The sequence below is a fragment of the Triturus cristatus genome, chromosome 1_1, assembly GCF_964204655.1.
Source record: "Triturus cristatus chromosome 1_1, aTriCri1.1, whole genome shotgun sequence".
In the NCBI taxonomy this organism is placed as follows: Eukaryota; Metazoa; Chordata; class Amphibia; order Caudata; family Salamandridae; genus Triturus; species Triturus cristatus.
In genome coordinates, this window is record NC_140579.1 from 922,941,610 (window position 1) to 922,960,250 (window position 18,641).

The window sequence follows — 18,641 nt, forward strand, 5'->3', positions numbered from 1 at the left end:
CCTGGATAGCAGGATCCCAGCCAGACTAGTCAAAAACCACTTAAATACCAGGCAAAAAGTTGGGGGCAACCATTAGTCAGATTCCACTCTCCTACATCCACCTTGAGAAATGCTTGAACAGCAAATACGTATGCCACGCATGTATGTTAAGGTGACTCGTACTGGTGAAAAAAGTGTTACTTGCCTTTAAGAATTGCACCACTCACTGTCTTTCGGCAGAAGCCATTGGATTTCTACATGAATGGCAGTGCAGTGTAGTCTCCAAGATATATATGGAATAACCCTGCAGGGTTTGTTGCGATTTATCGTTCATCCTATATTAAACAAGGTTGTGGTTAGAGACACTTCTTGTTGCTCCTTGATCTGCCACTGAACTGGTTTTACTCAAGGGGCCAATGTTTAGTTGTCACATATTTTGTCTAAAGTATTTTATTACTGGAGTGACAGTAGTATAAAAATCCAGTATTATAAGGTATCTTTGCTTTGCATCACCACACTCCTTCTCACTATCTCCTCCTTTAACTCTTTCTCCTCATAGTTCCGTCTTTAGTGCTCTTCCTGTTTTCTGATTCCCTGGTATCTTCTCCCTTCAAGCGTGGCTCAGTGGTGTCCTACCTCTTGTCCATCATAGGGGCACATTGTCCCCCTCATTTCCTAATTTCTCTGTGTATTTGTCCTCAGGCCTGCTGGTTTGCTGCTTCCTGATCATCTGTGTATGATGGAAACACTGAAGGATGCACCTGACCCTTTTTTTGGGGTCATGGAAGTGGAATCAGCCCTACCTAGCCCCATGAACATCCCTCAGGTACTTTTGTCCTCTTTCTTTTTCCTCCCTTTGAGTGTCCTGGACATGTGCTAGGTGTATGCTGTATTTCGACCCACTACTTACTACCTTTCTTTCCTCTGCTCTTTCTGCTTCCCCCTTTTCTTCTCTTCCTTTCCTACAACTCTCTCTCTAAGTCCCTTTTTACTTTCTCTTTATTTCCCACTTTTAGGGAGCTACTTTTTTCTTTATGCTTAAGCCCTCAGAGACTGCATGTGTCTTCCATTTGTGTCTCTCGTGTTCTTGTCTCCCCAATGTTGCTCTCTCTTGCCTATGTGCTTCTCTCCTCAGCTTCACTTTGCTCTCCCTCGCCCAAACGTTGCTTCCCCCACCCATGCCCTTTGTGTTGGTTTCCCCCTCCACCTGTGCTTTCCACATTGGTTCTTCTCTCTGGCACTCTGCATTGGTTCACCCGCAAATCGCCCAAACGTTGCTTCCCCCACCCATGCCCTTTGTGTTGGTTTCCCCCTCCACCTGTGCTTTCCACATTGGTTCTTCCCTCTGGCACTCTGTATTGGTTCACCCCCAACTGCACCCACCGTGTTGCACCCCCACCTACTTTTCAAAACAAATGCTTTTGTCTAATGTTTTTTTATTTTTTACATTTACGGATCAGAAAAGTAAAAACAAAAAAGAAAGCACTTGTGTCTTTTTGCAGATGCGTGCATGCATGATAATGCATATACTTTCTTCCAAAATGACATAATCGCTAGGGCTGTGTCATAGCGCCTTTTTCTCTCTTCCCCCATCTCTTTAGCCATGCTGCACAGCATTGGAGATGCTGTACAGCATTGGTAACAAGCATTGGCATAGCCAATAGGTCTCGCCTTTGGGACCTTATAAGTGTTTTGCCATGCAACAGTTGCATAACTAAATACTTATAAGGTCTCAAAAACGAGACCTATTGGCTATACAAAGCGGCCGTGCGGCCGCGAAAGTGATCGCGCTCACAATCAAACATCAAAGCGGCCGTGCGGCCGCGAAAGTGAAACTAATCACGGTAAAGTGCGGTGCGCGCGCCCGCGCACATGCACTGTAGCTCTAGGCTGGCCTGGTAGCACTTTTTGGAGCCCTCTCAATAAGTCTCGCCAGACCAGCCCATGCGCTGGGTCAGGCGAGACCTAAAAACCAGTGGCCAAACTCATAGGTCCCAAATGCTTATTTTCTTTCTCGCTCTCTTCTTCCTTGACACTACCTCTTCTGCTTCATTTTCTCTTCTCCAGCACTTAGCTCTTGCTGAATCGACCCACTTCCAATCTGTGCTCTCATTAGGTCTCCTTTGAGACATTTTGTAAGTGGGTTTTCAAAAGTGCTACCCACATGGTTTTGCTGGCCTAGAGCTTGAGTGCACGTTGGCGTGCACGTGCACAGCTGCTCCTTGCATTCCCCCCTCCCTTCTCACCCAGCCCTTTGATGCTCTGCTTGCATCTCCCTTCTCCTCCTCTTTTTTTCTCACTTGTATTCAGGCTCCTCACATTCCCCCCTCCCTTCTCGCCCAGCCCTTCTTGTTCACGCTGTAGCCTGTGCCTGTAACTGGAGACTTTCATGTACGCCCCCTCTCTGTCAGTCAGCTGGCTCCAGTCTGCCTCAGCAGAGCCATGTGGACGGACGGAGAGGGAGGGTTGTGCTGCAGGCTGCCTCGGAGCAGAGGGCACTGCTGTCTGTGCCTTTCCTGCTCCTCACAGCTGCCTGGGCCCAGGACTGGATATTGTCTCCGCATAGATTGGCAGGTTCTTTCTATTATGTTTGATGGCAGGCGCGGTGCCCTTTCACGAGCACCGCGATGGTTTCATTTAATTCTCCTGTGTCCAACACCCCCCCACCCCACTCTTTCTGCTCTCCTCCTCCCTCCCTTGCAATTAGTCACGGGGCTTGGGCTTGCTTGCTTCACAGCAGAGCCAAGTGGACAGAGAGGAAGGGTTGTGCTGAGTCACTGGCTGCAGCCTGCATCAGAGCAGGGGGCACCGCTGTGTGTGCCTTTTCTGGTCCTCGCAGCTGCCATGGACTGACTTTGGTTTTTGTTCCTCCCATCTCACACACAATGTGACACACTAAAACAGGATGCGAAAACCAGAACCGGGGTAGCTGTGTTGATAAGCTGTTGCTGATAAGCTTATCTCTGCTCGAGGATCGGCTTGCTTACTCTTATAACACAAATTCCATAGAAAGGGAGCAATGTAAAGTTACACTCAGTGTTTGGTTCCCAGTTTCCCTTTTAATCGTTTGTTTATTGTCTCCGATTGAAAAACACATCTAAAACACCAGTCAATCAGTCACTGTTTTCTAATTCACATTTTTATTATGCACTGTTTCAACGTGATAATATCATTGAACATTAAAAAGCATTTTACATTTGGAAAAGGAACATAGTAACTAAAGATGCTATAAGAATAGTCTAATGCTTAACGCTGACAAATGAAAGGAGCAGCTCCGCTGGGACATATAAACCTCCAGCCTGTCCCTCGCTGCAACCCTCAGAGGAAACAAGTTCGCTGTATTGTTTATCATGTTTTAAAACAACAGCAATCTACAGAAAAGAACACTTGAGCCCATTTGTAATGTGCCAGTCAGTGCTTAATTTGTGCCGGTTAGGTTTCTGGTGCTCAGCACACGCACTTAATTGTGAGAATAGCTGTCTGCTACATGGTGGCACTTGTTTGTGTGATTCAGAGATCAGCACAACAGCAATTGTTTATTAATTCAAGACATTATAAATTACTAATACCTTGCGGCCCAGCTGTTCTTGTAGCTTTGGGGCGTGGAAGAGTCTGAATTGTCACACATGTAAAAGTGTGATTGCTAGAAGTTGTGTTGGTATGGCAATGGGTAGTGCGAGCTGTGATAGCCTCATTAAGAGAGCCCTGGCACATATTGTTTTACAAATTAAGCACTGGTGCAAGTGGCAGCTTGATGCAAAGCATGGCATTCTATTTACAATCCAGCTCTTTTGCATTGGAAAGTCACACATGTCACAGCGTAAAAAATGGAAGGCCCTGCTTTGTGTCAAGGGGTAAACAGTGATAGATTTTGACTCAAGGCCCAACTACAAAAATAGCCAGACCAGGCTTTACATTAAAATAGCAATGTCTACTTAAAGCAAGTGCAAACAACGGGGAATGTGTTAATTTCTACCAAAACACACTGCATGTGTGCTACAGTGCACAGCACACATCCAATGTGTGGCAACCTTTTGAGTTTGTCTACGCATTTAAATTTGTGGTGGAAATGTGTGCCCCAAGTACAATCCTATGCTAGAAGCTTACACTTTCCTGTGCACCCTGGTGTGAAGCCACCTGTCTCACAGGGCAGCCCTGTTTCTGTGACAGCGCAGGGGATGCACTGTATTTTTCTCTTTGCACCATCAGCACAGTAAATAAATGTGGATGTTGCACATGTGAGAAAAAATAGAAAATCTGGGCCTTGTTTACCATGAGCACGAAAGTAAAAGTGTGTTGTTTCTGTTACAGTGCCAACATGTATGTAAAACTCTCTCCTCTCACTATCACATATATACACCGCCTGGCTGCATAACAATTACACTTGCCACATCTCTTAGTAACCTTCTCACATCTTTCTCTCTCTTTCACTCTGTTATTTTTTCCTCTTTCTTACTTTTCCTCTTTTTGTTCTCTTCTGTTTTCTCCCTTGCCACTCCTCCTTGCCCTCTCTTTCATTTTCGTCTTCACAACGTTACTTCTCTCTCTATTTCTTTCTCTGGCGCACACACTGTTTTTATCTTCCCTTGTCCCTTAAGCAAAGACAAAACCATTGCTCAGTTTAACAAGCATTTGCAATGCAATAAGTCTCGTATTTACGCGAGTTTAAGCTATTGGCATTGTTAATGACAATGCCTTTTATTTATGTTTTAAAAACCAAAACATAAATAAAAGGCATTGTCATTTACAATGCCAATTGCTCCAACTCAAGTAAATGCGAGACCTATTGCATTGCAAATGCTTGTTTTTTAGGTCTCATTGAGACAGCGAAAGCTGTCTCTTTGAGACATTTTGTAAGTGGGTTTTCAAAAGTGCTACCCACATGGTTTTGCTGGCCTAGAGCTTGAGTGCACGATGGCGTGCACAGCTGCTTCTCTGCCCCTTGCATTTTCCGAGATTACTTCCACTTTCGCGGCCATGTGGCCGCTTTGATGTTTGATTGATGGTCTATCGACGGATCAGACGATAGTGATAGGCAGATAGATAGATGCAGAAGCGGAGTATGTACATGGAATTGCTCTTTATGTTTGGGCTCGGTTGCTGAGATGTGATGTCACGTCTGGGACAGCGCTGTATGAAAAATATTTTAAAACACATTATTTTCTTCTTTGTTCTTCGCAAATGCTTCATTTGCACATAACATTCCTCGGTGAGACTGCCAACCTGCTAACACGTGCTTCGCGAAAATCTCTTCCTAGTGTCAATTTTTATTTTTCATTCATACCTAAAATTAACTCGTATCTTTCTCTCAAACATCTTTGATCATATCCATATAAGCTAAACACGTTCTCCACAAAGTGTTGACCTGTCTGTAGCTTCACGCCTCAAGCACAGCGGTATCTCCCATTATTTTGGCACCGAATGATGAGTGACACACGGACGTCCTTGGTGCCCGCGGGCTGCCAAGGCAGGCTTTTGGTGTGGGCGAGCTGAGCCCAGGCCCAGGGCGCCAGTTGTCCGAGGGGCGCACAAAGCTGTCTGCAGTTAAATCCTGCGAACTGCAGCGTCCCTCTTAATTAACTCCAGTGATTCGGACTAAACGGCTTTTAATCCTCTTAACATGCGACAGGTGCCGTTTTCTACCCCATTGACCCCCTTCCTTCCCCACCCATCTCTCTCACCCCCTCAGGCACACTGCCGTTTACACCAACAACAGCATGTCGAGCTACACTGTGAGTGAATCCTAATATTTGGGGAGGTGACAAGAAGTTTGTGCTCACTGGTCCGTTACTGCTTTGATGTGAGACTTGACCTGTAAACACTAAATGGACCCCTGGTACGTTAATTTATTCACCAGATGTAGGGAGGGCGCTAAGTTTCTTTCTGCCTAGGGCGCTATCTGAACAAGGGCGGCTCTGCGGACTGCTATTTTACAGGCATCGCATTCTTATACCATATGACTACTGCACATCATCAAGGACTCAATGGACATGGAAGATAGACTCTGTTCATGTGCGAAAGCACCTCATGTGAGTGCACGGTGAAAATGGCAAATTATTCTTTTTGTGGATGGCCACATGTTTACTGCAAAAGAAGGGCTGGCCTATCGTCGCAATTTTGTTTAGAAAAAGAACTAATGTTCGTTCAGGGGAAATGAGCTCAGTTTTTCAAAATTCAACTTTTGTATTTCATTGGGTAATGTCTGTATATTAGAGAGGGGCAAGCTGATGATTTAGACAAATTACTGTTTCAGGAATAAGTTCAGATAGCATGGCCCTTCTATGCTTTATTGTACGTATTCCGGGTAGATGGATTCCTTTGATAATTTAATAACGTTTGTTGGAATGGGATGGATTCCTATTATAATTCACACAGTAATTAAAAAGTAATGCCTGTGATTTTTTTCCCCACTGTTCAGGATTTCTCTTGTACATCATAAAAGGTATCCCCACAGGGCCTGTGCTCTAGTCTGCTTAGCATGTCATAGAAAGATCCCCTATTAGGGGCCTTTAAATGTCACCTCCGTGACATTTAAAGGCCTCCCATTCCCAGTGGCCGTTTTTAGGTCTCGCTGAGACAGCGAAAGCTGTCTCTTTGAGACATTTTGTAAGTGGGTTTTCAAAAGTGCTACCCACATGGTTTTGCTGGCCTAGAGCTTGAATGCACGATGGCGTGCACAGCTGCTCCTCTGCTCCTTGCATTTTCCGAGATTACTTTCACTTTCGCGACCGTGCGGCCGCTTTGATGTTTGATCGCGATTGCGATCACTTTCGCGGGCGCACAGCCCTTGTTTCTTTCTCTCTCTTAATATCTCCGCTACAATTGTTATCTCACTTCGCTTTTCCGAGATCACCTTCATTTTTGCGGCTGTGCGGCCGCTTTGATGTTTGATTGCGATCACTTGGTGGAGGTAGAATTACTCTGGCGGTGCAACCAGGACACAACCCCTTTGTGTATGCAAATATTTCCATTGCGTAATTGATTAACAACCCAATCACGGCTTAATACTATACACCTGCTATAAAGCGTTAGAACAGGATGTAGTGATTAACAGATACTTAATTTGCACCTGATTTTAATTGCACACCTCGGTATAGGGAGGTCCTGCAAATAATATCCGTTTTATCTCCCCTGCATTGCGTAACAGTTGCCTTGTCACCCAGGTTTGTATCAGACTTTACCTCCCGCAAGTCGGAAGGGTAAATACTCACACGTCAAGTGTAATTTGCCACTAACCTGTGATGCTGTTTGTGCCACAAACGACTTTGCTCAAGATATAGGAACGCATCAAGTTGTAAATGGGGCCGAAGTATTTCCTCATGACTGTGCGCCAAGTCAGTGGGGCTAGCCATCATTCGGGCAGCAGGTGCAGCGGTACCGCGGCCAATGAGGTGTACTTTGTACCCTAATTGTGACTGTACTTTACTCCACATCACGTGGCAAGGGGACCGTTTGCCTTTTCTGCATAAAGCTCCTTTCCACACCACTGCGCAGACAGTCGCATCTATTTTAGCGTCTAATGCTGCCCGGGGCTCGCGACGTGACGACGCATCATGTTGTTAAAGCTGCCTTATCCTTTGCCAATTGCATTGTCATTGCTGCCGTGAAAGGGTATTGCTCTAAACAGCAGAAAATATGTTTTTTTCTCTATCTCTGACTTACGCGGATAGTATGCCATATGCTACTTAACTCTCCATGGTAAAGAGTGAAGTAGAGTTAACGTTTAATTTAATAAAAATATGTATGGACTATTTATAACAAAAAAAAGCATTGGCATAGCCAATAGGTCTCGCCTTTGGGACCTTATAAGTGTTTAGCCATGCAACAGTTGATGTTGTTGTCCCAAGGATATTGTGCTGCATAACTAAATACTTATAAGGTCCCAAAAGCGAGACCTATTGGCTATGCCAATGCTTGTTTTCTTTTCCTTCGTCACTCCAAAAATCCCTTCTCTGCGTTTTCCCTCTCCACCACTAATATCATCTTCTCGTTCTCTCCTTTCTCCTACTTTGTTTTTCTCTTTCATTACCCCACTAACACTCATTATCGTTCAATTCACTTCAAATTGTATATTGTTTAGTGACATACAACTTTATAAATTACACCGCTATTCATAATTCAAAGAACAAGATCAGTTATTCATACGCTAGAAATTGTTGTAGAAAAACAATAAAAGCAGCCACTCAAAGTAGAAATTAATATTCATCAATCTATATTTATAATATCATTGTTAAATATGAAGCCCTGCGTTAACATTAAAACGTCAGAAATCTAAAAACAAACTGTGTTTAATTTTCCTAAAATAAATATAGGTATAACCACCTTAGAAAACTGGGAACGCATAGTAGGCGTTAGGTCATTTGAATGCAGTGCAACAACATATGTTCAAATGTGACTACTTGCACAGCACCTCCCTGAAAGTAAGAAGGCTATTTTCTGATAGAGACTTCTAGCTGCAGATTTCTCTCCTGTCCAAAATTTCGCAGGGGCCAGACTTGATCCCGAAACCTTTCCTTAGTATCTCTACGTGTTGGAAGATGGTGCTGTGTAACCTGCACGGATGCTGTTCCGTTCCAGAATTGATGTGAGGGCCTATATAGGCACCACCCCTGTTCGCTGACATCAGTTCCTTTCTGCCTCCATAATCAGATCCAGAACTACTTCTCGTTTCTCAGAGACCCTTTCCTTCTCACAATTTTTTTTTTCAGTGTGTAAGGGATGTCACAGCATAAGACAATAGGTTTTCAAACTTGTAAGGACTGTTGTACTCAGATCTCTGTGACAGTACTCCACAAGGTATGCCTGGGGTGTCTGGGGTCAGGCCACTACTTTAAGACCTGTGGAGACTGCTCGACGATGAACCCGAAAGCCATCAGGAACCACGAGACGAAAGTGGAGAGAAGATGTTATCAGGTGAGCGGTTGCAGAGAGGGAATCGCTACAGCGTGAGGAATATAGGGGACTACATAAGCGTCCAATATCCTTAGATTGGGCACACCTGATAGAATTTTTTAAAGCAGACACGGGGGATGAGTTGGAAGACTCACAGGCTACTGTGATGGAAAGCGGTGCAGACGCATGATCATTGCCTGTGAGTTGGCTGGATTTATAAAAGATGTACTGTTCCCCCCTTCTCCCAGTTCCCCATACGTTCCCCTCCTTCCCTTTTCTCCCCTTTTCCCCCCTCCGTGCCTCTCCTTCCCCTGTGATTCCGGACCTGACAGTCACCCGATTCAAGACATCTGGTAGGGTATATTGTATCTGTAGCGACAACAGTTTTTATTGTTTGGTTTTTGTATTATCTGGGGTGGGTTTTAGTTGGGAGGGGGGTAATGGGTACGGATATTTCCGACAATACTCACATTATTATAGCTCATGCACTTATAAGGTGCCCACATTCATATCTATACAATGCTTCCACACTCCGAGGCCCATTAGAATGTCGGGCGGATCGCCACCGCCCGCATGGCGGTGCCAATCCGACCGACATTCCTTCCTGCCCGCACGCCATTCTCCCCCTGTCATATTACTATGGCGGGGGAGACCCCGCCGGACGGAAAGACCGTCTGCTGGTTTTCCGCCGGTAGGCAATCCACCTGATTGCCTACCGGGCGGAAAAGCTGTTAATATGGTGGCGGTGTCTGGTAGACACCGCCATCCATATTAGAATGCAGGCGGGGACATGCCTTTCCGTGGCGTCAACGCGCCACAGAAAGGCATGCGATCTTTAACATTAGGGGCCCGTAGAGGGCCCCCAGAGATTCTGGGGGGTGGGGAGTGCACATGGGGGGTACCTATGGTACCCCCCTGCATTTCAATGTACAGCGTGGCAGGCACCGCGCAGTGCCGGTCACGTTGTGCATTGAAAGGCACAACTTGCTTTTGTGGCACTGCGGTGGGCGGTGCTTTTAGCACCGCCCGCCGCAATGTTACAAATGCGGGATGCGCCCGCCAGTGTGGCGGGCGCATCCTAATTGTAGTTGCGGGACCGCCGCATGCATTGCGGGCGGTCCCGTTTCCCGGGGTTATGCCATACTAATGACCCCCTTAATATTAAGTAGACACTAGTTCTGAATAATGAAAACGTGGTACATGTTTGCGACTAGCACCATCTTGTTATAGAAAAAGGCAAACAAAACGTCTGATTATACTCATACATGTGTATTTACCATCTGCAGTACTCAATAAAGTTTGTGTTAAAAAAAAAAGGAATCACGAGACAAAACTGTCACCAAGCACAAAAGGTGCAGCATTGGGACTGCTCCAATTCCAAAGTTCAATCCCGTTCCTGTTCCTGGAGTCGATGGAACCCCTCTAGAGGCCGATCCTTGTCACTCTCCAAGTCTTCTGATAAGCAGAAAAACACAAAAAGTGTAGTTCCGTTCCTTTGTGACATTCCCACTTCCCTGAAGAAACTTGTAGGGGCCCCCAACTGTCTTGCTCCCTCTTTGGAAGTCGGCCAACTGCGGAGCCAATTCCGCAGCTTGTTCAATCAGAACCCGAATTTCCGGGGCTTTCAGCCATGCTGCGCCAGATAAAAGAGCTCCGTGGTGCTATCCTCCGAGTCTTCTCCCTCTGGCGAGTCTTTGGGCCCTACGAAGCATGAGGCCTTCCACCAGAACTACCAGCGGCAGGTTCACCCTTCGTGCCAGCTAGATCCTCAAAGCCACTACTGCCCTTGGCTCCAGCTCTGACCCATCCCCAGGACCCTAACACACATCTGCCCCAGGCATATCAATGCTGATGCTGCTCTTGCCTCCTGAGACCTCCAGTTAACACACAAATTGCCAGACACCATTGCCCTGCTCTAGAGGACCTTCCTTTTTTTATCACAAGGCCCTTCTCCAAAGAGCCTCTACCAGCCGGTCACCCACAACAATTTTCATACCACTCCAACCAGGAAATCTAAGCGATTGAAGGCATTCGGAAAATGCCTCTTCTTATCAGCCAGATTGGTCCTGCGATCGATCAATGGCTCATCTTTGTTGAGCAGTTACGCTCATCCCCCTCAGATCTCATTTGCACAGTTCATCACCTGTGTACTGGAATACCTTTTCCTTGTCCATTTTCAGTCATTCAAGATGGTTGTTATGTGGCAAAGTTCCCAATTCGTTGTGGCTGGAATACCACTGACAGAATTGTGCGAGCTATTGGCACCAGCATTGCCATTTGTCGCCATGCATGGCTGCGATCTACTGAGTTTTCGGGACATCCAGTTCTTGCTGATGGACATGCCATTCGATGGGACTCGCCTTTTTGGGGACAAGGCTGACTTTTCCCTTGAACACTTCAAGGAGAGTAGGGCTGCCTCTTGCTCTCTGGGCCTCTCTGCCCAGCCTGGCCAGCCAAACAATTTCACCATTCCTTTCATGTCCTCTTCCAGGCTCACAGCCACTCAGTAGGAGACAGAATCCATCAATTCTATGTGGAGAGCCTTACCTTGTCGTTCTTCCCCATTGCACCTTCCATCGTCCACTCAGCAACTGACGGAGGACCATCTGTCCATTTTGCAGACGGAAGGGAAAGTTGTTTTGGCCAAAGAGGCTGTAGAGAGCATGCCAGTGCCATAGCAGGACGTGGTTGTTAGTCCCACTATTTTCTGGTGCCCAAGAAGGGCAGAGATCTTCAGCCTATTCTGGATCTGCGCCCTCTTGACGGCTTCCTCCGGAAGGAGAAATTTAAAAAACTTGCCCTAGGCCAGGTCTTGTCTGCCATCAACCCCGGAGACTGGATGGTAGTTTTGGACCTGCAGGACGCCTATTTCCACATTCCCATTCTGCCGGCCCATTGGCCTTACCGGTGATTCGTGGTGGGAGAGGAAGCGTTTCAATTTGCTGTTATCCCCCTTGGATTTACCAGTGCCTCTTGGGTGTTCACACAAGTGATGGTGTTCGTGGCAGTACAGATTCAGAGGACAGGGGTGTCAGACTTCCTCTATCTTGACGGCTGGCTATTGAAGGCGAGCTCATCAACCACCTCTAGACCAGATAAATAGAGTCTTTATTGGATCAAGTAGAGATCATTCCCAAAATTTATAAACAACAAAGTTCCTTAGTAAAATACAGTATACAGTGAATCATAAATAGTCATATCATAAAAGTTATAAAAATTTTAAATAGTAAAATATGAAAATAGCGTATGACCAATAGACGTAAAAAAAGAGTAATTTTATCAAGAAAATCATATTGTATTAACATGCTATGCCTTGACCTGTGTTGAACTCTGCTTTACTTTGCGGTTAACAACTTAGACCTAATGCGCCAGTATAAAGCAGGTACCATGAGATGGTGAACACTAACCATTTAGTGAAGTCTGACCTGAAAACTCGCAGTGCATCTGCTGGTCGCCTTAACGATAGAATTTGGCATAGGGGGTATAAGCCACTTTTTTCTAATCTGGGCATAGCAGGGGCAGCAACATATATAATGGTCTAAAGATTCAGGACTAAGAGAACAAGCAGGGCACATTGGAGTTACAGTAGCACAAGTACATCCACTTAAAAAAAAATCAGAGGTAGTGTTCCTTACCTGAACTGTAAGTAAGCATGTGGTGGTTCAATTTCATCCATAAATGGCTCAAATAAAAATGAATTTTTGAACTCTAAAAACCTTCCTGTTAGGGTGCCCTGTGATATATGACAGCATAACATGAGTCCTGAATATGAGCCCAGAACTTTGCTTTGAGAAAAGGTGCTGCTTTGTTTGTGAGGGATTTCGGGTTGTCCCGCATAACCTTCAGCCCCAATTTCACTAACCAATGCCTCATCTCTATACTTCACCCGTCCCACTGCTCTATCGAGGATTTGTACTTCCTCAACAGCTTCTTTTACGGGGATCTGGGTTTTGGTGAACCATATCCTGACCCAAAACAATAGAGTCTTAAGTTCAGCTATATGGTTAACACTTCTTAGGCCAAGGTCTAGCCGAACCGGGATGAGTGGGGTACTTTTTGGGAGTTTTAATATAGACCTTATGGACTTGCTTTCTGCCAGCTCTAAACTGTTTGTCTGGTCCAAGCCCCACAAATCTGCATCATAGAGGGCTGCCTCCAGACCTCTAGCTCGATATATTTTAAAGGCTGGGGAAATAGGGCGATAGGCTGTTTGATTCAGTTTTTTTGCCACTGCTGAGTCATTATGCTCACCTCTAGACTACTGTGAACTTCCTGTCATCTCTGGGGATCACTATAAACATGCCAAAGTCACACCTGCCTCCTTCTCAGATGCTACCTTTCATCAGAGCCATTCTTTTTTTTTTATTCAACATTTTATTGTTAATTTGCAAAGAATACAATACAGAATAATGGATTGGTACATTAGGTATTACACTAGTCGTATTAGTCTGTTGCATGTCATTGACATAGGTACTGCAAGGTCTCAACACACCATAACTTACATAGTTGGATGTATCAAAATAAGATTTCTTGGACCTCTGTTCCGGCCATTGCTTTGTCCCCACATGTGGCTCGTCCGATTAGTCGCTCAGTTCCGGATCCGAGTCCGGCGGCGGCGGGGCACAGATGTTACCACAAAATAAATTCCACCTACCCCAGACCTGCTCCCACTTTTTGGGACACCCTCTAGGTATAAAAACTGCTCTTTCGGCCACCATTGAGCTGTCCATGTCTTGACACCATCGTCTCTGTTGTTGTAAGAATCTTACCGGAAGAGTTTTCTGCAGGAGCGTCAAGGAACTTCAGGACTCTGTAGATAGTGCCTCAACCTTCCACTATCACCAATTGCCTCTATCAAACACTAGAGCGCAATAGTAAATAGGGGAAACAAGGGAAAGAAAGGGGAAACAATCCCTGGACTTCAGCCACCACTCCACAAGCAGGTAAGAGGACCTTAACGCCCTGAAATGGAAAGAAACAATGAGTAGTGTACTAAAAGACAAACCTATAGAGACCGGGAATTTACTCTGTTCATGAAAGTACCTAGTGCATTAATCTTAATCTCTGATCAGGGGTACACAGAACTGGGCCTCTTGGTATGGCTGTAGACTTGGGTCCCAACAGGAGTATCACAGATAGGGAGTGCAGGTATCTTGGACAATGTCAGTTCTCCAATCGGCAGTCTGTTCCTAATATATATATATATATATATATATATATATATACACACATGCAACAATAAGGCAAGGGCAAGAAGCAATGTTATACAACTATGTTATGCTATTCTGCAGCGCTGTTACCGTGACACCAAAAGTAGACTCCAGCGATGAACATGGTCTTAGGTGAGCTTCAGGGGTACCGTAGCACCAAATCCAGAAACACTATGTAGCACCCTTTCTAAAGGTACTACATAGCTCCAAGGAGGAAAACAAAATATAACTGGTGGTCGAATAATAAAGGGAGCACACTCCAAGTGCAGCGGAACCTCTAACCTATCGTAGCTCACTGCAGCCAAGACCGGCTCCACGAAACCCCGCCAGCCGACGGGACTAAATCTGGCCGGCGGGTGGAGTACGCCACAACCAGTTCAGCCCACTAGCTAACGGTGATGGTAATAGTCCGGCTACACCAAGAGCGGGGGGACAAAAGGGATACACGGGGTAGTTAAGAAATCCGGGCACCGGTTGGAGAGTCCAGTTAGCAGCAGGGGGAAAACAAGGAGACAAGGGCGTGGTAGCAAAAACCACTGCGGGATAAATCCGAGAACACTTCCGATACCAAGAAATCAGGAACAGGATACGGGGCAACACTAGAATGCGAAGCCTCGTCTTCACAGGAAGTCAGGCTTTTCTACCTGCCTGACTTCCTCGCACATGCGCGGTGGCGGGCTGCCATCTTTGGTCTAATATCGGCAATCCTGACAGTTGTGGGGTCACTGGCACCCCCCGTGTTGTGCTATATTGCGCTTTGCCACCATGATCCCCAGGGTTGCCCAGTCTTGTGATGCATGATTGAGGTCTGTTGGTTCCCAAATATTGAGCAGGCACCGTTTTAGTTCGGGAGGAATCGGAAAGCCACATACCCGGGTTATGGTGTCCATCACCTCCTCCCAAGAAAGTGTTGTGTGGACATTCCCAGAGTGTATGGTAGAATGTACCCTGTGCCCCACATCCCCGCAGACAGAGGGGCGTCACAGCTCGGCTGATCTTATGAAGCATAACCCTAGTGTAGTAAGTCCTGTGTAGGACCTTCAGCTGCACCAACCGTTGGCGGGACGGGTTCGCCACCTCCTTCGGGGACGCAAGTGCTTCTTGCCAGTCCTGTTCATCTATGTCTCCAAGCTCTGCCCGCCATTTGTCCCGCAGAGCTAGTGTGGGGTCCTTTTGATTATTAATACGTTTTCGGTAGGTGAGGGAGATGGCCCTCTTAGTGAGCTGGTCTGTAAGGAGACGGTCTTCAAGTGGTGACGATTCGGGAAGAGCCATACCTCTGGGTATTGCCCCCTGTAAGTGCATGCTTGATTTGCATGTAACGGAATAATTCTGTGTCTGCCATTTGATATGTTGTTTGTAGGTGCGCAAAAGCCACTATGTCTCCCTTCTTCCACAGATCCCCAACTTTAGAGACACCAATCAGGTCCCATTGCGCGAACCCTTTGCTGTTGCGGAGTGTACCAAGTTTTGGTGTGTCCCATTATGGTGTGAGTTGCGTCATGATTCCCTCCCATCCCAGCGCTCGCTGTGCCGTGAACCAGGTGTGTATTGTGTGTGCGGTGGGACCTGTCCATGTGTCCTTCTTCCCCTCATGATACAACGCCCCCAGAGGTCCTCCAATCCCAAGAACGTGTCGGTCGGAAGTTTAGCCCAAAGCCCAAGCGCTGGAGCACCGCAAACATAAAAGGCCACTCCACCCGGTCAAAAGCCATGCTAGTGTCTAACGAGAGAATGACTGCATCCTCGCGGATAGTAGACATTCGAGCCATTACCCCGTGCAGCCTTCGCAAGTTCATTGGCGTATTACGTCCGGGCATGAACCCAGATTGATCGGGGTGGATCAGGGATGCGAGGTCTGGCTGTAGCCTAGTGGCCAGCACTTTCGCTAAAATTTTTGCCTCTACGTTAAGGAGTGAGATGGGACGGTACGAGGCACACTCCTGGGGGGGCTTGCCGGGTTTTGGGATCGTCACCAGGGTCGCTGTTCTTTGGTCTTTTGGCAGTGTTCCTTTATCGAAACTATCTTCATACATTTTGAGTAAGTGGGGTCCCAGTCTTTCTGCATGTGTTTTATAAATTTCTACGGGAATGCCATTGGGGCCGAAGGCCTTGCCTGATTGGAGACCCCTAATCGCGATTATGATCTCCTCTGCCGTGAATGGCTCTTCTAATGGGTCAGCTTCTCTAGGCGTCAACGTGGGCAACCGTATGTCTTTGAGAAATTCTAGGTTCTCTGCCACTATGGCGTCATTGGAGGGTGCGTAAATTGCCTCATAGTGGCTTGCGAAGGCAGTCACTATCTCTTGTGGGTCTGTTACTTCCACCCCGGATGGTAGGTGCAGACGGGCCACCCAACGACTGACGCGCTCTTTCCTATCCAGCCATGCCAGTAGCTTACTGGCCTTGTCCCCTGTCTCTTAAATTGTATGCTGTGTTTTCTTGACTCTTTCCTTAGCTTCCTCCCACGCACAGTCCCTAAACGCCTGTTTGGCCCGGTCTAACCTGTGTGTAGTTTCAGTGGTCTGTGTTTTGGTGTGGTCCTCTTCAGCCTGGCTAACCTTTATCTCAAGTTCCAACATTTGGTGGGCCTTGTCACGTTTGTGCGCTGTTATTATAGATATTGCTTACCCTCGCAGGACAGTCTTATACGCCTCCCATAGAGTACTAGGGGAGTCAACTGAGTGTTTATTCTCGCGGAAGTATTGTTCTGTGGTTTTGCGCAGCTGTTTCTTAATAGTTAGGACTTTGAGGTACCCTGAATCGGATAAATGCGTTAACGTCCCACGTGTTGTGATGCATATGTCACTAGTAAGGGGGAGTGATCTGATATTCCTCTGGGGAGATGCTTGATCTCCAGGATAGCTACTAGGTTGGTCGGGGGAGAGAGGATGTCATCTATCCTGGACAGACTGTTATGGACCCCTGAATGGTACGTGTATTGTCGCCCCTCTGGGTGGAGTGTGCGCCAGACGTCTATCAGGCCCATCGCCTCCACAAAATCCCGTAAGTGTGTAGGGGGCTTCCCCTGCTCTCGCGCCGGCAACTTGTCTTGAGTGGCGTCAAGGACTGCATTAAAGTCCCCCCCTATAACGAGTTCCCCAGGAGGCAGGGTAAGCAAGAACTCACCCAGGGCGGCGAGGGTCATGACATGAAGTGCGGGTGGTATGTATACTGTGACTAAATTGTAGGTTTGTCCCTCCCACTGACAGGACATTGCAAAGCGTCCCTGCTCGTCCCTCTGAGTGTCTTGTACTATCAGTGGGCAACTTTTATGCACTAGTATTCCCACTCCTCTGGATCCCGTGGTGAACTCTGAGTGTATGACCATTTTGAAGCCCCAACGGTCCCGCGCCTTGGTAGAGGTTCCCACTAAGTGGGTTTCCTGCAGGAGGACCACAGATAGGGCATGTTTTTTTAAATGAGTCAGCACGAGCCCACGCTTAATTTTATCCCCAAGGCCATTGACATTCCAGGATATGAGGGTAAGAGGTGGGCCGGGTTTACCATTGCCATCTATACTTGATTGCGTGGGGCTGAGCTCTGCACCGAGGACTCTAGGGCTGTTCCGTGACATTGGACCCGTGCATGTGAAGTGCTGTGTTCCCTGCGTGCCACCCCAATGTACCTGATACCAGCCCATAAAAACAAAACTCCTCTAAAAAACGAAAAATGCAATTTGCAACAATACCAAACTCAAATTCCCCCCTTACCTCCCCCCACCCTGCCTCCCTGCTGGACGGATTTCCAACTACCCGCCACCCCAACTGTGCAGAACGCTTTAACCCCATAAACAGTACTTGCATGTAGGAGGAAAGAAGATCCGGGTCGTGCCAGACATCCCTTCCCTTCAGGACTTTGGAAAGGTTTTGTTATTTTAGACTAGGCATCTTAATCTAAAGTGCAGTAGATGGTCTTGTATCCGTATTAGTTCACTACTGGAGCACCACATGGGGGTCCGCGCCGGGTCTGGGCTTCCCATACGATGCGGGCCGCGGCGCCATCTTGTTGTCCGTACTGTTACTGGGTGAGAGGATGGCATCTAGTGATGGTCAGCCTATTGTATCCGCATGACGGGATTAGAGTTCCTTGTCCATCCGTCTCTGCCCATGTATAGTTGCGTCCGCTGTCGGACGTTGCTGACGGCCCTTACCGTTCGTGGGCCTGTTGACTTGTCGTCAGCATTCTCTGGCCTGTCGAAGAAGTGAGTCTTACCGTCCGCCACCACTTAGAGTTTTGCAGGGTAAAGCATGGAGTACGCCAATTCTTTACGCTGGAGTTCCTTTTTGACCTCCAGGAAACTTCGTCTTTGCTTGGTGACTGCCGCCGTGTAGTCCGGGAAGAAGGAAATGACAGAGTTCTCTATGCGCAAAGGCGGAGCCACTCTAGCTGTTTGAAGAATGGCATCACGGTCTATATCCCCGGGCCGTGGTTAACCCCCCGATATTCTGTGTGCGCGTTCCACCGAGAAGAAGCCGGAGAGACCCCTTGGCTGGAGGTGATTCTTGATGAGGTCTTCCACGTAGAGGTCCATGGCCGGCATCCCCTGTGACTCGGGAA

General features: G+C 47.0%; 1 protein-coding gene across 3 annotated transcripts in view; it reads left to right on the forward strand.

Annotated features, from left to right (window-relative positions):
• Positions 1-18,641, forward strand: part of REC8 (REC8 meiotic recombination protein) — a 1,025,899-nt gene that overhangs the window by 130,415 nt on the left and 876,843 nt on the right. For all 3 annotated transcript variants that reach the window (XM_085650794.1, XM_085650795.1, XM_085650797.1), the window contains one exon: positions 682-805. In XM_085650794.1, coding sequence (XP_085506920.1) covers positions 682-805 — 124 coding nt within the window. The remainder of the gene's footprint in view (positions 1-681; positions 806-18,641) is intronic.